We start from the raw sequence: 18,243 nt of genomic DNA on the forward strand, positions 1-18,243 counted from the left end.
CCATTGTGGAGAGGTTGGAGTCTGATTGATTGAGTGTGGACAGCTGTCTTTTATGCAGATAACGAGTTCAAACAGGTGCAGTTAATACAGGTAATGAGTGGAGAATGGGAGGGCTTCTTAAAGACAAAACTAACAGGTCTGTGAGAGCCGGAATTCTTACTGGTTGGGAGGTGATCAAATACTTATTTCATGCAATAAAATGCAAATTAATTATTAAAAAATCATACAATGTGATTTTCGGGATTTTTGTTTGAGATTCCGTCTTTCAAAGTTGAAGTGTACCTATGATAAAAATTACAGACCTCTACGTGCTTTGTAAGTGGGAAAACCTGCAAAATCGGCAGTGTATCCAATACTTGTTCTCCCCACTGTATATATGATCTCAACTCACAAAAAAAAAAACACCTCGAATGGACACCAGACTTCCAAAATCTTCGTTTCAACATTTTAATGCAAGCACCGCCACCACCATTTTCAATGTTCTCACCTCTCATAGAGCTTCTCAAATTCCTCTCCCCAGGTATCCATTAGCCCCGGACATTCATGGGGACACATCAGTGACCAATCCTAAGTGGTAAGCGACAATGTGTTAGGAACACTGGAGATGAAAGTGGAAAAAAAAAAGTTGAAAACTGTGGCACAGCTGGCAATTTGGAAGAGAAACTGAACACAATATTTTTATTGAGACACAGCTAATTATGGGTTCCATTTACCTGCAACCAAGCATCTAAAATCTCCTGCGATGGCAAAATTAAAACTGAATGACATTGGGAGCAATCTAATGCGAAACCAACTGGACATAGGGCATAGTACAAAATTATATCAGTTACTTCAATAAACCTTGGGTTTCTCGCATTCCCCTCTGAACCAATAGCTCAAAGTGGGCTCATTGGTTCAAATCCTTTGCACAATGTTGACACAAATGAATGCCCTTGTAAGAAATCTGTCGACTGATGGTCACAGAGATCACAGAAACACAAATCTCTAAAATAAAAAAGTTCACAAAATACACCCCAAAACAAAATTTCACTGATACACAAGTATTACAGTCAAGGTCAACACTAGAAAGTGCATCACATTCTAACTTCTGCGGAGATGGGCACTTTGTTGAAAATCCCACCCAGAGGCATGCACTTTCCACCTGCGATTGCATTCAAGATGAAACCTTGTATGATTTGAAGTTCAGTTTTTCATTGCCAAGAAGAGTACCTAATGAACCACAAGTCGGGATTTTATTAAATATATTTGGAATGGCTCAACAAATCTCAATGATCATACCAACTCGAGAAGTGCCTTTGTGTGTTTGTTTGTTTGTTTGACTTGCCTGCAATCCTAAACGGCAGGATGAAACGAGTTGAAAACATGGTTGTACTCAGGTTAACAGGAAGGCTTAAGGGAGTTAAAAATAGGGTTGGGGCTTCAGGGTGGGAGGAAGACCTCAATTCTACATAAATGATAATGGTGTAGCTCCACTTTTGAGGGAGGGGGTATTGCAAGTCAACACTCAATTGCACCAAGTTTGTGGAAATTATCCTGTCCATAAGGAAGGGTTCTTCACTAGTTTTTGTTAATATAAACAAGTAAAAAAAGACAAAAAATGTCGCAGCCCCCGTTTTAGTAATTTTGCTGTGTGGAGTTAAAGGACGAGCCCATATTTATGTACAACTAATACAGCCACGAGTCCACCAGTGAGCCATCATTGATCAGATTGTGAAATAAAGTGAGCAGCACAAGTGTGCCATCATGTAGTGTGCTTGTGCCAGGTTTGAACAAAATTGGACTATGCATGTCTAAGAAATGGTTGGGGACACATTTAAGTAACAAAATGGCCAGACGGCCATCTTGAATTTGATCTCAAAAAATATGACGTGCTAATGTAAGCCATCATTCATTATCCGGGTGCCAAGTTTGAACAACATCGGTAAATGCTTGTCCAAGAAATGGTTGAGGACGTGTTCAACATCAGGTTCTTTTTACAACTAAAACGGCCGCCAGTTGGCCATCTCGGATCCAATTTTGAAAAAAAATGAGGTGCTTATGCACTGCATCATTCTTTATCTGTGTGTGAAGTTTGAACATTGGTAAACGCTTGTCCAAGAAATGGTTGAAGTCGTGTTCAACAATCAGGTTTTTGGGGTTTTTTTTTAACAACGAAAATGGCCACCAGCCAGCCATCTTGGATCTGATCTCAAAAAAAAAATGGCATGCATACGTCAGCCATCGTTCATTATATGTGTGCCAAGCCAAGTTTGAACAACATCAGAAAATGCATGTCTGAGAAATAGTTGAGAATGTGTTTTGACACCAGGTTTTTATTTTTTACAACTAAAATGGCTGCCAGTCGGCCATCTTGGATCTGACATAAAAAAAAAAAAACAATGACGGGCATATGTATACCGTCATGTGTTGTCTTTGTGCCAAGTACGAATAAAAATCGCTCCAGACATGTACGAGATATGGTTGCAGAAACTCGCACGCACGGACATGAAAATCGAGACCAAATCCATAAGCCCCCGGTTTTGAACAAAGTCCAACGGGGTTAAAAAAAAAAATCTGCATTTAACTGTTCATTGCAAAGTGCGGACATGCACGCCAATATCCATATGACCAACACAAAGCACCATTCTTTTACCAGTCCATTGTCCTCACCATTCGGCCATAATAAAAAAAATTTTTTAAAGGTGATGAAATAAGATGTGCAGATTCCCAAACCAAACCCCCAAGCCCACATGGCTCGTATGTCCAATTTCCTTATAGTCCCCATACTCTCATCTTCTCCAGACCTCCCCATCTCCTTCCAAACCTTTTCTCTATCTTCATAACTTTCCTTCCTGTCAGCTATCCTTCACAATCTCTCGCTTCTTCATTTTCTTTCCAATTGTTATTTTCTCGATCTACCTCTCCCCATCTTTTGCATACAAAATTTATAGATAGCTCTCGATGCCACCCATTCCATAATTAAAGCCAAGTGTTGGGTCATATAGCAGAGAGAGAGAGAAATTTAACATTAGGTTAGAGAGGATGGAGATGAGAAGGAAATAGATTTGTGTGTCTCGGTGGAACGGTGACCAGAGATGGTAGTTTGGAGGCAAAGGTATGAATGAGGATACAAGTGAGAACTAATGCATGGAGGAAAGTGGAGGATACAAGTGGATGTGAATGCGTGTAAGGTTTGATGGTGGACAAGAACAGAGAGGAGAGGAATTGAAAGGGAAAGTCCTGAGGTCATGTGTAATGCCAGCATAAATATATGTTCTGGAGACTGTTCTGGAGCTTGCTTCTGGAGAGCAACAACAGCAGAGGCTGGAGGTCTGCGAGACCAACTGGGTCAGGAGGACTACGGGAGTGAAGGGGTGGATAGGAGGAGGATGGTCGAACTAAGGGAGGAGATCGAGGTGCAGATGAGCTTGACGGAAAAATTGATGAAGAGCTGGTCGAAGTGGGCAGGGCACCTGGTGAGGATGGAGAAACATAAATCCACAAAGAGCAGATGTGTTGAAAGAGTGAGGCAAGAAAGCAAGATATGAATCATGGTTCAGGTGGGAGGATTGTGTGAAGAGGGATATCAGAAAGGTGGAGTTGGATGGAGAGGAGAGAGATGGTTGTTGATAGAGGGCAGTGAGAGAGTGTTGTGGACAAAGCAGAAGAGTGGCTCGGGCACCAGTTGACCTAAATACATATAAATCCAAAGGACGATCATGCATGGCATGGGTGGAATAATTTGATGGAGAGCACATGCATGATGTGCAATACCAAAGTGATGAGCAAACATTTGTCCCTTGATAATAAGCTATCTTGCAAAAATCCATCTGGCCTTACCTCATTACTTTCCACCCTCTTCATGAAGAGGTCAGGGATCCACAGTGCATAGAAAAGGTCACGTGCTCGCTGCTCATCCTTGCCATGGTTTTTCTTCAGATCGAGAAAGTCAAATACATCAAAATGCCATGGCTCCAAGTAGATGGCAAAGGCCCCTGGGCGCTAAGAAAGAGGAGGTAACAAGGGGGCAAAAAAGATGGTGGAAACTTAGAAAGATCAACTGGAAGCAGATTCAGGGCCTACAATACTGCACATTTTCCACAATCTGTCCACAGCCTGGAGCAGACAATTGGAAGACAGCAAACCTGCCATTCAAAATTTCAAGCCCATTCCCCCTAAACTTGCAAAAAATAAAATTAAAACTCAAGAAAAAGCAACAAGCTCAGAAACTTCATTAGCATCAAAAACCTGAAATTCCAAGCAACCGACCCAAATAGAGCGTTAACATGCGTCTGCATGCAATGCAAAAGCAGACACACATAAAGCAAGACAACTGCTCGTGGGGAAACCATCAGGGCTGTTAGCGCTAATGGAGTGAATGCAACGCAGCAGCCTGGCACCATCGACTCCATAAAACGACATCTCTCTTGGCTGGGATGTATGCACACCTGTCAGAAACTGCATCGCCACCTCTTTGGCCATGAGAAAAGCAAGCCAAAAGGAAACGCAGCTCTAATGCTGTCTGATGCTGCTTTTACATTGACTTGATGAAATAATTCTACAAACGACAGTGCACCATCAAAAAAATGACGTGTACATGTATAAGCCCTCATTAAATAACTGATTGCACAAGTACTTTAAATGAAGAGCTGTTTATCTGCCACATTACAAACTAAGCACATGCAAAGTAATTGACATGAAATGTTCACCCACTGCAAGGACGACAATACCATTCCCTAAAATGGAGCTACAAGAGATATGAAATTGTAAACTACTATATAAGGGCTCATTCAAATACATCCATTCTTGAGCCAAACGCTGGAGATTGAGAACTTCACCAAAACATGAGCCAGCAAGGGCCCCACATTGTCTTCGAAATATGATAATTTCTCGCCCTTCTTGAGGGATACAACTGCTTGCTTGCGATAAGAGAAAGCCAAAGATCAAGAATACTATTTCAGCACATTCGCGATATTGGAATCTTTGCCAAGAATGGTCTCAGTCTGCTCTCACCTCTGCCATTATCATCCATGTTGTTTGTTGCAGAGTTGAGAGACAAACGTCGAGGTAGGCTTACCTTGTTCCCTCCCTGGTCGACGTAGCGGGCGGTGTTGTTGTACACGCGTAGCATTGGCAACAAGCCATTCGAGTTGCCATTGGTCTGAGGGAATGCAGAAAGTTTCTGGGTCAAGAAACATCGTGTGCTCGAATCAGGGCATTTTGCCAAATGATTAGCAATGCACACAAATTAACAAACAGTAACTCCAACTTTAAGGAGAGCACAGTGGAATTAACTCGAGGCCAAGTCCAAAATGTGTCGAAAAAGTCTCAACGAAAAGCAAAACCTCATGGGAAAGCGACATGACAGCTGTAAAAATACGATCCAAGTATTTGATATTTGAAACGTGCCGGAAAGATTTTTCAATCTCCGAAATCACCGACAATGGCACGACCGGAATGACATATCTGGGAAAGTAACGTATTGGGATTTGATGGTGAGACTGCCCTCTTACGAGAGGAAGAGGGGTCAAATTGTTTGAAGGGACAATGTAGCAAATCCACAACTCTCAGCCTAAGGGCAAAGTAGGTTTTTGCTCTTCCCATGAGGCACAAACTCAATTACAAACTCACCTTCAGCAACTTGCACTCACCTAACCACCCCTCCCCCACATCCAATCCCATCCTCCTCCCCCCTCCTCCAACTCTGCTTCCTCTCATGCCAGACCAACCCTCCACTCCACATTCCCAATGCCGATACTCCTTGACCCGTCCTTGATTGCATCCCCAGGGATTGTCGGCAGTTCATTGAGAAAGTGTGAAGGACAATGTATCTATCACCTGTTCCCCATAGCCTTCTGATGTACTTTCCATCACTGCAGTCATCAACTCTAAAGGCTGTTCGTGGCCAGCCTGTGCCCACAAGGAAGACCGACTGCTACCAGCACAACTTGTTGTCAATAACTGATTGCACAAGTACTTTAATTGAGGAGCTGTTTATGCCACATTACAAACTAAGCACATGCAAAGTAATTGACATGAAATGTTCACGCTGATTTTATTTGTTTATTTTTTTTAAATATGAAGACTGCATTGCCTTTTCTATTTATATATATATATATATATATATATATATATATATATATATTTTTTTTTTTTTTTTTTTTTTTTTTACTCAATCATAAATGGACCTTGACAACAGCAATGTTCCTTCCAGGAAAGCATGCAAAATCATTACATTTCTCCTTCATGAAAACAAGCAAACAGGTTTTTCTCCCAGCAACTAAAGCTTAAAGACAGAAAGCTTAAAGAAACTTAAAGAAACAAAAACACAAAGATTTATTAATTATTCATGATGATTAGTCAACACAATTAAGCATTCAGCATACAGCATACAGCCATTAACGCACCACGCACGCACGCACGCACACACACACAATTAGCTGAATATGGGAAAAGTGCAACAGACTACGGAATCCAACTTGTAAGCACGCATGAAAACAAAAACAAAAAAAAACAGATAAGGTATCCCAAACCCACCGAGCAAAGCATTTCCAGACAGGTGCGAATAGAGGAAGTCACACATGAAACTAAACAACAATGAATACAGCCTCAACTAGAAGGCTGTACGGTAGAGCACATACCTCCTGCCACACAATGCCCGATCCAGAAGAACATATCGGGCCCAATACATTTTTGAACTAGAATGACACTCGGTAGAGCGCATCCCTCCGCCACGTAATGCCTGATCCATGAGATCATATCGGGACAAATACATTTTTGAAATATCAGGCTATACATTACTATATCGTTTTTGGCCCAAACTCTCAAAGGTGAAGAATCACTTTCAAAATTAAGCAATTCTCGTTTCCAGATCGGGATTCGGATCTTCACCAAAATCGAACCAATTCGTCCTTGGGACACACCCAAACTGTACACTAAGTTTCTTCTGAATCCGTCCACAACTTTTTGAGATATCGTGCTATATATCATTTTTAGCCCCATCTCTCAACGGTGAGGAATCACTTAAAAAAAATTATCAGATCTGGATCCGGATCTTCACCAAAAGCAAATCAGTTCGTCCTCGTCACACACCCAACCAGTCCACAAAATTTCATCCAGATCCGTCCACAACTTTTTGAGATATCCTGTACACAGACAGACAGACAGACAGACAGAAAGGGGTGAAAACATAACCTCCTTCACCTTCGGTGGTGGAGGTAAATATCATGCTACATCATCCTTTTGGCCCAATCTCTCAATGGCGAAGAATCACTTAAACAACAACAACAACAACAAAAAAAACATTTGAATCTCCGGATCCAAATCCGGATCTTCTCCAAAATCAAATCAGTTCGTCCTCATCACACACCCAACCTGCCCACCAAATTTCATCAGCATCCATCCACAACTTTTGGAGATATCCTACACACAGCCAAACAGCCAAAGACAGACAGGGGTGAAAACATAACCTCCTTCCATCTTCGGTGGCAGAGGTAACAATTGTAAAAAAGACAAAATAAAAATATAAAATGAAATATCAACAGGTATACACTGACAACGGGGAAAAAAGAAAATCGCAGGAAGGTATTAAAAATCATTTTTAAAAAGTTGGACAGATTGGGTACAGACAACGAAGGCTCTTTGGAATAGCTAAGAAGAGGTCAGCTCAACTGGGATAGAGAACTAATCATCATATATGCCGAAGACCAAAGACCCTAAAAACAATGGCTTTAAGAAAATGGTAGAACTGAGTCAATCAGACAAGTGTTGGCTCCTAAAAACCATCCCTGGAAATATTACTACAAACAAACTGCAGTTGGAATCTGTCCGGGACTCGGAGACGATCCTCAAAAGAGCCCTCAGAACAGAACTTTGAGAACAACAAAACTTCACAAACTGGTCCATGAATTATGATCCCTCACTGAATGAAACGGAGGTGGAAACTTCGAGACCTGCAAGGACTCCGTTCCACCTTTGAAACTTGCATGTGGAGATAACAACCGACAACGCACACGCACGCACGCACACACAAGTTCACTTCACCAAACAATGCTGACATCTCTGTTTTGAAAGGGTCCCATTAGGAAATCAAATTTTGCCAATGGCCTCCACGTAAAAAGCAGAAAGCTTTGTACGTTCAGCAAATTCGAGGCAAAGACATTGGGGTAGATTGTTGGCCAAGCATGGCAAAAGTAGTTCCTTCAGCACAGGATTATGACAACCTGCTTAAAAAAATTTACAAAAACACCCAAATTTAAAATGTATGATAAATTAACACATACAATGCAATAACAGTTACAAATCAGAGCAGTGTACCATGCAGTAATATTCTAAAAAAAAAAAACAGGTTGACTGACACCATCAGATATTTTAGAAATATTCAATGGCAAATGACTCGGTGAACATTCCTCCCAATGGTCCAATAATACCCGAAGATGCAAGGGAATGGTAAAGAGGCATTCGATCAGACAGTCTGGTATACAAAGGCAAAGAAAACCTCAAAACAAAAAAACAGCTAAGAAGAGAGTGAAAAAAAAACACAAAATCCCTGCAGGGGAAATATGGATGTGCCTCTGGCATCAGACTCATCAAATTGACAGCATGGCTGTGACAAGCCATCAGAGGAGAAGGAAAATGGGTGAGCTTTGAAGAAGAAGAATAAAGCCCACAAAACAAATCACTTGCAAAAAAAAAAAAAAAAACCCGCCAGCTTGGAAACCCAAAAGTCCGATGGACATTTCAGAGAATCTGGCAATGCAAGGGAACACAACAGCAAGACATCTGGTACACGTCTCACATTCTCCGTCGTTCCCATCACAGTTTTATGGTTTAAAAACCAAACTGCAGGACCCGTGACACCAATAAACTAGAAGGGCACTCAGTAGAGTGCATACCCCCGCCACGTAAGTCATGCCTGATCCACGAGATCATATCGGGCCCAATACATTTTTGAAATATCATGCCATACAATACCATATCGTTTTGGTCCTATATCTCAATGGTGAAGAATCACTTTAAAAATTAAATAAATCTCGTATCCAGATCCGTATTTTGGAACTTCACCAAAATCGAATCAGTTCATCGTGGTCACACACCCAACCTTTCAACCAAGTTTCATCCGAATCCGTCCAAAACTTTCTGAGATATCGTGCTATATATTCGTTTGGCCCTATCTCTCAATGGTGAATCACTTAAAAAATTTGAATAGTCAGATCCGGATCTTCACCAAAATCTAATCATTTCATCCTTGTCACACACCCAACCTGCCCACCAAATTTCATCTGGATCCGTCCACAACTTTTTGAGATAACCTGCACACAGACAGACAAACAAACAAACAAACAAACAAAGACAGACAGACAGACAGACAGGGGTGAAAACATAACCTCGTTCACCTTCAGTGGCGGAGGTAATGAAACGCACTTAAAAATAAATAAATACACAACCAAATTTTCCCAATGGTGCAAATATGCAAGCCAATATCACCAAACAGAGAACGGGCAAACCTCTGTATTCGTGAGTTTGCAAATTGTTAAATGTATACAGAATTCACATTCGTGAGTTTCGCATGTTGGTGAATTGGTAAATGCATACAGATTACACATTCATGACTTTCATGTGTTGGTGTATTTGTAAATGCACACAGAATCCACATTTGCGAGTTTTGCGTGTCGGTGTATTGGTAAATGTATACAGAATCGACATTCGTGAGTTTCACCAATGGTTACATGTATACAGATTACACATTTGCGAGTTTTGCGTGTCGGTGTATTGGTAAATGTATACAGAATTGACATTCGTGAGTTTCACCAATGGTTAAATGTATACAGATTACACATTTGCGAGTTTTGCGTGTCGGTGTATTGGTAAATGTATACAGAATCGACATTTGTGAGTTTCACCAATGGTTAAATGTATACAGATTACACATTTGCGAGTTTTGCGTGTCGGTGTATTGGTAAATGTATACAGAATTGACATTCGTGAGTTTCACCAATGGTTAAATGTATACAGATTACACATTTGCGACCCGTGTATTCACGAGTTTGCGAGCCCCATCACCCTACCACCCGCATCACCTCCCACCAATCCTACCACCATCAGGGACAAAAGGAAAATGTGTACAGATGTTGATACTGTGCAGAGTGCACAGTACTGGATTTGGTTTGTCTGCCACAGCATGGGCATGCTACCACGGGTGCCCGGCCTGTCTCACCTTCCTTCCCATAGCAGTTCCCGGATCACAAACACCTTGCGACTCACTATCGTGAACTTGTGATTTTTTGTTAACCTATCAATGGCTCTGATATTAATTTGTCTTTAGTTGTCCTACCCTTCCTCCCGTCCAAGGTACACTGAAGCTTGTGGCGAGGCAGAGGTCCTGAAACAACTTGCCTTCGCCTCATGGAAGGCTATTCCAACTGAAGGCAATCTCAGTTCCTTCCACAAAGCTCAGAACAAGTGTGTCTACCCTCATAAGAGCCAAAAAACAACATCTTTCTAATCTAAAGTCTGAACTCTCAAACTTGTCTCCCTCCTCCAAATCCTGGTGGCATCTCGTTAAGTCTGTTTCTGGTGTATGTTCCCCCTCCCCCACCCTTAACTCAAATGGCCACACTGCTGATACCGCATGTGAAAAGGCTGAATGTCTAAATTCCGTGTTTGCTTCTAAATCTTTTGTCCCAAACCCATCGCTTTCTGTACCCACCTTACCCAGTCGTACCCATCTGTTCCTGGACTCTGTGTCCTTTTCTCCTAACAAGGTGGAGAGCTTGTTGTCAAACCTCGATTCAGATTCTGCAACCGGTCCAGACGGCATCAGCCCACGTGTCCAAAAAAAACCTGTTCCTCTGCTCTTGCTCACCCTCTCTCTGTTCTATTCACCCTCTCATTTGCTCAAGGTCATGTGCCATCTGCTTGGAAATCAGCGAACATTACCACTCTGCATAAAAAAGGTGCAAAAACAGATCCCTGCAACTACAGGCCAATCAGCTTTCTCCCAATTAGCAGCAAGGTTATGGAATCCATCATCACTTCAGACATTAAAGCCTTCCTCTTCTCCAATGGCTTGATTTCTGATCATCAATTTGGATTCAGAGCAGGTCACTCTACCCTGGATATGCGACTTCTGCTCTCCCCCGAATGGATGGAGATTCTCAATGCCAGACATGAAATCAGAGCCATCTCCCTAGACATATTGTTACGGATCTGGCAGCCATTTGCACACAAACAGACAGCAGCCCCCGCAGTTCAATTATTTTGATAAGTATGTGTTTATAGTTAGGGTCCCGTTCCTTATGTCTAATGGGAATTTCATGTGTGCGCTGCGGGTTTATTTTTGTCAGGGGTTTTTTTTTTTTTACAACAGCACACCGTCGCCTCGCTCCACCGACGCCATAGCGCACGTGTTTCTGGCTGCGGACGTGGGTGGGACCCCTCGCTCCAGAGCCGAATCCGCCCACGAGGGCAAGGGCGCGCCCTTCGTCCAATCAGGAGGCTCATAGCCTCAGAGCAGACTCCACCCACAAGAGCAAGGGCATGCCCTTCGTCCAATCAGGAGGCTCATCGCCTCAGATTGGGACTCCACCCAGAAGGGTGAGAGTTGCCCGCCTACAGTTCAACTCTGCTCTTTTTGTGCTCCCCTGCCCCATTATAAATAAACCCCCCAATTGTTCAATGTACCAGCTCGTTGTTGTGCTTTCTATTATTGACCCAGCACGGTTCGTGCTTGAGAACCAGTAAGCCGATTGGGCTGTAAGTTGTCGTTTGGACCGACGGACTTTGGTAATTCCACTCGGTTACACTGGACCGAAGTCGCTAGAGCAACCCGGTTCGACAGAGTCCGTTGAGGGTGTGACTTCCCCGGTAATTTGACGATGTGGGTACTGAGGTATATTGAAATTTGGCTATTAACCCTACCCCACACCGTCAGAGAATTGGCGAGCAAGGTCCTTAAGTGACCCGTGACCTTCGGAGTTGTCCGAAGGTTACGACCTGCAATTCCGGGTGTTCGGTGCGAGACCGCTCTACTGCTCCACCTGGTGGCCGTTCCTCGCCACCAACCCCAGGCGCACAACAATATCGCATGCCTTTGATACGGTCTGGCACCCTGCCCTGCTCACAAAACTCTTCCTATGGTATCCAAGGACATCTCCACTCATGGATCGCAGATTTCCTCTCCTGTCACAGCCAACATGTGGCCCTTAATGGAGTTCTCTGATCCCCTCTTCCTGGCCAGGCTGGAGTTCCTCAAGGCAGTGTTCTGGGCCCTGTTCTTCTTCTGGTTTTCATCAATTATCTATCCGACTCTCTGGAACATGCTATAATCTCTTTGCTGATGACTCCACCCTCTGCCGTACTATCTGTCAACCCTCAGATTCGTAAAGCAGCAGCCTCTTCACTCTCTGCAGATCTGAATAAAATCACAAGGTGGTCCAACACGTGGAACATACCTTTCAATCCTGACAAATCTCGCACTCTCAATATGTCTCTCCGAAAGGACCATCTGGAACCCCCCCCCCCCCCTCATCTACTTTCTCAACAATCCTCTTGAATCAGTCCTTTCATTCAAGCTTCTGGGTCTCACTATCTGTCATGATCTTTCCTGGCAAAGCCACATTTCAAAGCTGGCCTCCAAAGCCAGTCATAGACTGGGAATCCTCCGTCGTGCAAGTCCTTCCTCAGCCCCCCTGAGCTTTTGACCACATACAAATCTTTCGTTCGCAGCCTGATGGAGTACTGCGCTCTCCAATCTGAGCTGGTGCTCCCACCTCTCACCTTTCTCGGCATCACGCTGTGGAAACCAAGGCATTTAGGATCAATGGTATCTCCCGCGATGAGGCTGACTCTTTGGGTCTCATTTTCTCTCACCGCAGGCAGGTCAGTTGGCTTTCTGTCTTCTACAGTCTCCTCTCTGGCCTCCCCCCCCCACCCCCGCTCTGTCTGAGATATGTAACCTGTCCCACCATATTTCCGCAGGGCGTTCAAGGTCCACCAGCAACCCCCTTCTGGTGAAACTACCAAAATCAAGAATCACTGCTCACCTTCATTCTTTCATTCCTCTTTTTTCCAACCTTTGGAACAAACTCCCTCACACTCTTTAATCCCACTCTTCCCTCCCGGTCTTCAAAACAGCTGTTCACCACCGTCTCTTATCTTCCCCCATCCAAAACCACGATCTTGTCTTCCCCCGCTGATCCACCCCAAACCCATCTCCTTCAAATTCCCTGCTTTCCTTCAAGTCCCTGTCGTGTCCATCTCATTTTCCCTGTGTGCCCCGCCCCATCCCTCTCTCTTCCACAAATCTCCTGATGTCTCTGTTCCACACTTTTTTCCTTCCCTCGACCACCCAGATTGTCTCCTGCTCCCCTTGTTGTACATTCTGTGCGTTAGCTCTCATACGAGCCTTGACAGTGTATACAAAAAAAACAGCCCTTCATCATACGCCTGTGTTGGAATTCTGAATATGTTGGTATACCGAAAAAAATTGATATGAAAAAACAAACAACAAAAACCCGGTATACCACCAACAAATTGAAGGAAGGCATTTACAATCCTTAAATGCGGTACATGATTTAAAAAGCGATGATGCACTCGGTGTCTCGGCGAAATATGGAACAGAAACAGTGAAACCTATGACGTCAAGACGTAACAGGAAGCAAGTTCAGTATGTTCAACCCTCAGCATCCGAGCACCAGTACAATCAATCACATTCCACTTTGCCCTCGTGGCTGGATTTAAAGAGATTACCAATTGGTTATTGTATATGAATCAGGTGTGCTTTAGAAAACCTGCACCGAGTCAGTAATCTGCGATAGCGATACCGGTATGAAAGCAATACCAGTACTGCGTTCCGCGATAGTCATACCAAAACGGCGATAGCGATGGATTCCGACCTGTGTCGATTACAAATACTAATCTCGCTTCAAAACAAATTCATTTTTAACACAAGTTGAAGCTGGAAGTAAAATAACCATCATCATCGGGGGGGGGGGGGGAAGCCCCATGTGGGAATACTTTGAAAAAGTACCGTGTGTCAATGATGTGTACGTCATATACGGATACATAATGGACCATTGGACCATTGCCTATTTTTGGAACCTGCATAAAAAATGTTTTTTTATATTTATTCAATAATATCTATATACCGGAATGACCCCAACAGTACATCTATATTGGAAAAAAATAATAAATAAATAAAAAAACGATATCGACGGAGCCCAGAGGAATGCAATGCACAAATTCTTCTGCAAGCAGGATGAGAATCACTTGACCACACATGATGTTCTACCCCTTCACAGATTTCTCAAACATTGGCCTCCTTGTCCACCCTCAGCGCATAGAGTTTTATGTCTTAAGGCCCAGTCACACCTTGACGTTTTAGCCAGCGATGGCAACGTATTAAAATGTATCTAAAACGCTGGCTTACGTTGAACTTTTGATGTTTTTTTTTAAAGATTCGGACGTATTCATAGCGACTTGGTCTTATGTATAACGCATTGGTAACGGACACGGAACGTTTCGTTGTGTTATAGATAACTTGTACCAACGAATGCTGAACCTGTTGTCGGCCTACACAACCGATGCCCAACGATAGTCTAACTTAGGCATAGCGCGTTGCACGCATCGCCGACGATGTCGTGACGTAGCCTATTAAAAGGCTGACGCACAACGATTCGAATCATAACTGCCGTAGAAATGGAAGTGACAACATCGCAGTCACACCTTGGCGATCTTGCCAGCGTATGCCGACCTAAGAAAAATGTGTCTAAAACGTTGGGGCACGTCAACTACGGTATGAGTAAGTTTGGTATACGTGAGTAGAACGCTAAAGTACGCTATCATACGTCGTAGTAAGTAGAGTACGTCAAGAAATTTTAAACATGTTCAAAATTTTACAACGTACTCAGCGTATGACACACGTTCCGCATGCGATGGGGATAAGTTTTACACACGATATGTGGACGCTTACACACGTCCACAAAGGCTACTTATAAGCTACTCATAAGTCGAAACATGTCGCGGTAATGTCTTTTTTACGCGAAACTTATTTCTAACTTGTGTTTGACGTGCTTTGAACCAATTCTTTACGTAGTCCCAACACACATCGACGTATGTAGACGTATTCCAATGACGTCTTCCGGTCGACAAAAAAAAAAAAATGAACGTGTTTCTAGCTTACAACTGCCATATAAAGACGTGTTCCCAGCGGTTTTGGGAATTGGTATGTAAAAATGCTGCTCATAAAAGGGGAACCCAACAGTGTTTTCCTGTCCTTTTTGAGTCAATGTCCATGTCAGCAGTATCAGTATTAGTATTAGTATTAGTAGTAGTTTGTTCATGTTGGCAGTAGTAGGTGAGTGTGAGGGGGAGGGTGTGGGTTATGATGGATCGTCCTTGTGTCCGCGTGTCCACGGGTAGGAGACATCTTTTCACCATTGTTCGAAGTTCTTCGCGGCTAATTTTTTATGGGGCTTTTTCAACAATGAGCTATAGCTTGTTTTTACGATTTAGGTCTATTCATAACGGGTTGGACAAATGCACAATGAACTAATAATGTGCATAGAGTGCTTTGATTACTTATAGATACGATATACCAACGAATAATTATCGTGAAGCCGGCGTTCACAAACGATGCCCAACGATAACCTAACTTATCCATATCGTGCGGCAGTTTTTCTTTGCCGGTGACGTAGGGTTTGCTATTCATAGGCTGCCTCTCAACGATTTAAATGGCTGCATCTCCACTATTGAAAGTAGACGCTTGCGCTCAACAATTGGATTTTTTTTTTACACTCAACGACTTTTAAACGGTACCACTCAGATATTTTCATTGTTTACAATGAACGATTTAAATTGCTGTCACTCGCCTTTGTTTTTTGACGCTGGGGTTTTGAAATTTGAAGCGTTTCTTCTGAACGTGTTAAAACGCTCAAACTCGACTATTTTAAATAGACGCTGCCGATGGACAATTGGAATCATAGCCAAGCTAGACATCGAAGTGTGAACATCCTCGTCATGCCGAAGAAAAGTTTGAAGAATGCTGCAAATAAGTGTCCTGGCCGTGGCCGTGGCCGTGGACGCTGACGCAAGGACGATCCATTATACCGACGTCTTTCAGCCTATGAGTAACTTAAAAGTAACGTCTGTCGGTGTGTGGCAACGATCGCGTAACGTGCCAACAACACGTTAATCATAGGTTAGAAATAAGTTTCGGGTACGCTAAACATTACCTCGGCCTGTCTCAACTTATGATTAACTTACAAGTAGCATGTGTTGACGTCTGTCAATGATCGCAGACCGTGCATACAACTTGTGGCCAGCGTAGCGGAACGTGTGAGTCATACGCCGGCATATGTCGTGAAATTTCAAGCATGAAAAAATTTGAGGACAACCAAAAAGTACAACGTTTAAAGCCAGCGTACAACGACGTATGGCAGTGTTTTTCAGCCTGTTCTCAATGTTATCAAAACTTACCCATAACGTATTCAACGTGTGCCAGCGTTTTAGAAAAAAAAATTCAAAAATCAGCATACGTTGGCTAAAATGTCAAGGTGTGACCGGGCCTTTAGCTCCCTGAACAGCTCAGTTCTGCCATTAAGCCTGGCCCTATGAGTGGACAATGGTATCCAGTGTCCTTTGAGAGACATTCCTCTTCGCCTGACGGTGGGTTCCAAAACATCCTCCAGCAACATCAAGGATTGAAAGAACTCCACAACTCTTCAGGATTTCCCAAAACACTCAGACCCCCCAAATCCCCACTCGGCCTGTTTGCAAACTCCTCAGCTTCCCTCTTATCCCTGAGCTTGTCAACATCCAGGCAAGGCTGGGACGGTACCATTCTCCTGGATTGAAGTTGCAACTTTAGAGTTGTAACAAAAAGCCTGTGGTCGGTATTGAGGAACTGAGCACTGTAGTCAACCCTGTAGTTCTGAGTCATCCTGCAGTGACCATCAACAAGCACATGGTCAAACTCCTTTGCCACACTGCCAGCGTTGGAATACCAAGTCCAGCGATGAGCCTGTGGGCGCTGAAACCATGAACCGGCCACCCTAAGTCCATGACTTCTTGCAAAGTCAAGGAACTTAGTGCTATTCTCGTTCAGTTTCAGACCCATGGGGACCAACACGTCTCATAACCATCCCTATCAGTGCTCGTTGATGCAATGAAATCCTCCAAGACGAGAAGAGTACTGATCTCGTCTGAGACACTTATCAACCATGGACTCGAGCATGGTATGGAACGCCTCCTTTACAGTGAGATCACTCACCTCAGTCGGAGCACATAGAGAGACCAGGGAATTGACACCCAAGGAGTGACAAATCAGGTTGGGTCAGGTATGGGAGCATGCGCCGGAGTAGCGCATCCTCAGTCTCATAATATACTCATTGACCTGTCTTACTTCAATTATCATGGAAGTCAGCTTGTTGGACACAGCTACAACAACTCCTTGGGTATGGTAACCATTAGAGTGATCAGACCAGTAGTACATGTAACCACCCACCATACTCTCACCACTGTCCAGTCTCCAAACCTCAGAGAATGCTGTAATACTGAAGTTCAAACACTGGAGGTCAGATGATTGCACAGACAGGTGATCATCCTCTCTTTGGGATAGGACATTCCAGGCACATATCAGAAAGGGGCCTCATCAAAGAGTGGGGGTCACGAAGACTTTGCCCCAATCCCGTCATCCGGTGAGCTGCCCTGCGAAGGGCAGGTGCACATAAGGTACTCCAATGGAGTGGGTCTTCAGTTTTGTTTGCATTTTTAGTGTTTTGCGGAGTGAAGTGTTTCACGGTGGCCAGAGCGCAAATCCTGCCATCAAGCTCCAAGGAAAGGTTACGCACTACAGGATGGCATCCGCAGATGTAGTTGTGCACCAGATATGGATGGTCGTTGGCTCACAATGAGCTCCTCCACCCTTTGACAGGTTTTGTTTTCAGTCCTGGTGGGTGTCCATATCCATTAACAATCCTCACCAGGAGGACCCGGTGGGGGAGCCTGTTTAGTCGCTGACACTCCACCATGAACAGGTTAGTACAGGTTTTACATGATACCTGCAGCAAGTCACAGATCTGATCTGGCTTGACCTGACGATCTGGGTTGGGTGCCACCGCATCGGCCAGGTTGCTCTGTGCTGTCTGGCGTGGCACAGTGCAGAGCTCCAGTCCTCAATCGATACCCCAATCCAAGCCTCCAAGTAGTCGGATTATAGGTGCACACCACTATGCCTGGCAGGGAAAGCCAGATGAGACCAAAAGT

The 18,243-nt window shown here is 43.7% G+C and overlaps 1 protein-coding gene across 1 annotated transcript in view; it reads right to left on the reverse strand.

Annotated features, from left to right (window-relative positions):
• Positions 1-18,243, reverse strand: part of RRM1 (ribonucleotide reductase catalytic subunit M1) — a 399,179-nt gene that overhangs the window by 188,106 nt on the left and 192,830 nt on the right. The window contains exons 9-11 of the mRNA XM_085885025.1: positions 5,057-5,140; positions 3,820-3,981; positions 488-567 (exon numbers count right to left, since the gene is read on the reverse strand). Of these exons, the coding sequence (XP_085741151.1) occupies positions 488-567; positions 3,820-3,981; positions 5,057-5,140 (326 nt within the window). The remainder of the gene's footprint in view (positions 1-487; positions 568-3,819; positions 3,982-5,056; positions 5,141-18,243) is intronic.

Source organism: Eptatretus burgeri, chromosome 6, assembly GCF_056783735.1.
Source record: "Eptatretus burgeri isolate ZD-2024b chromosome 6, Ebu_testis_v1, whole genome shotgun sequence".
Lineage (NCBI taxonomy): Eukaryota > Metazoa > Chordata > Myxini > Myxiniformes > Myxinidae > Eptatretus > Eptatretus burgeri.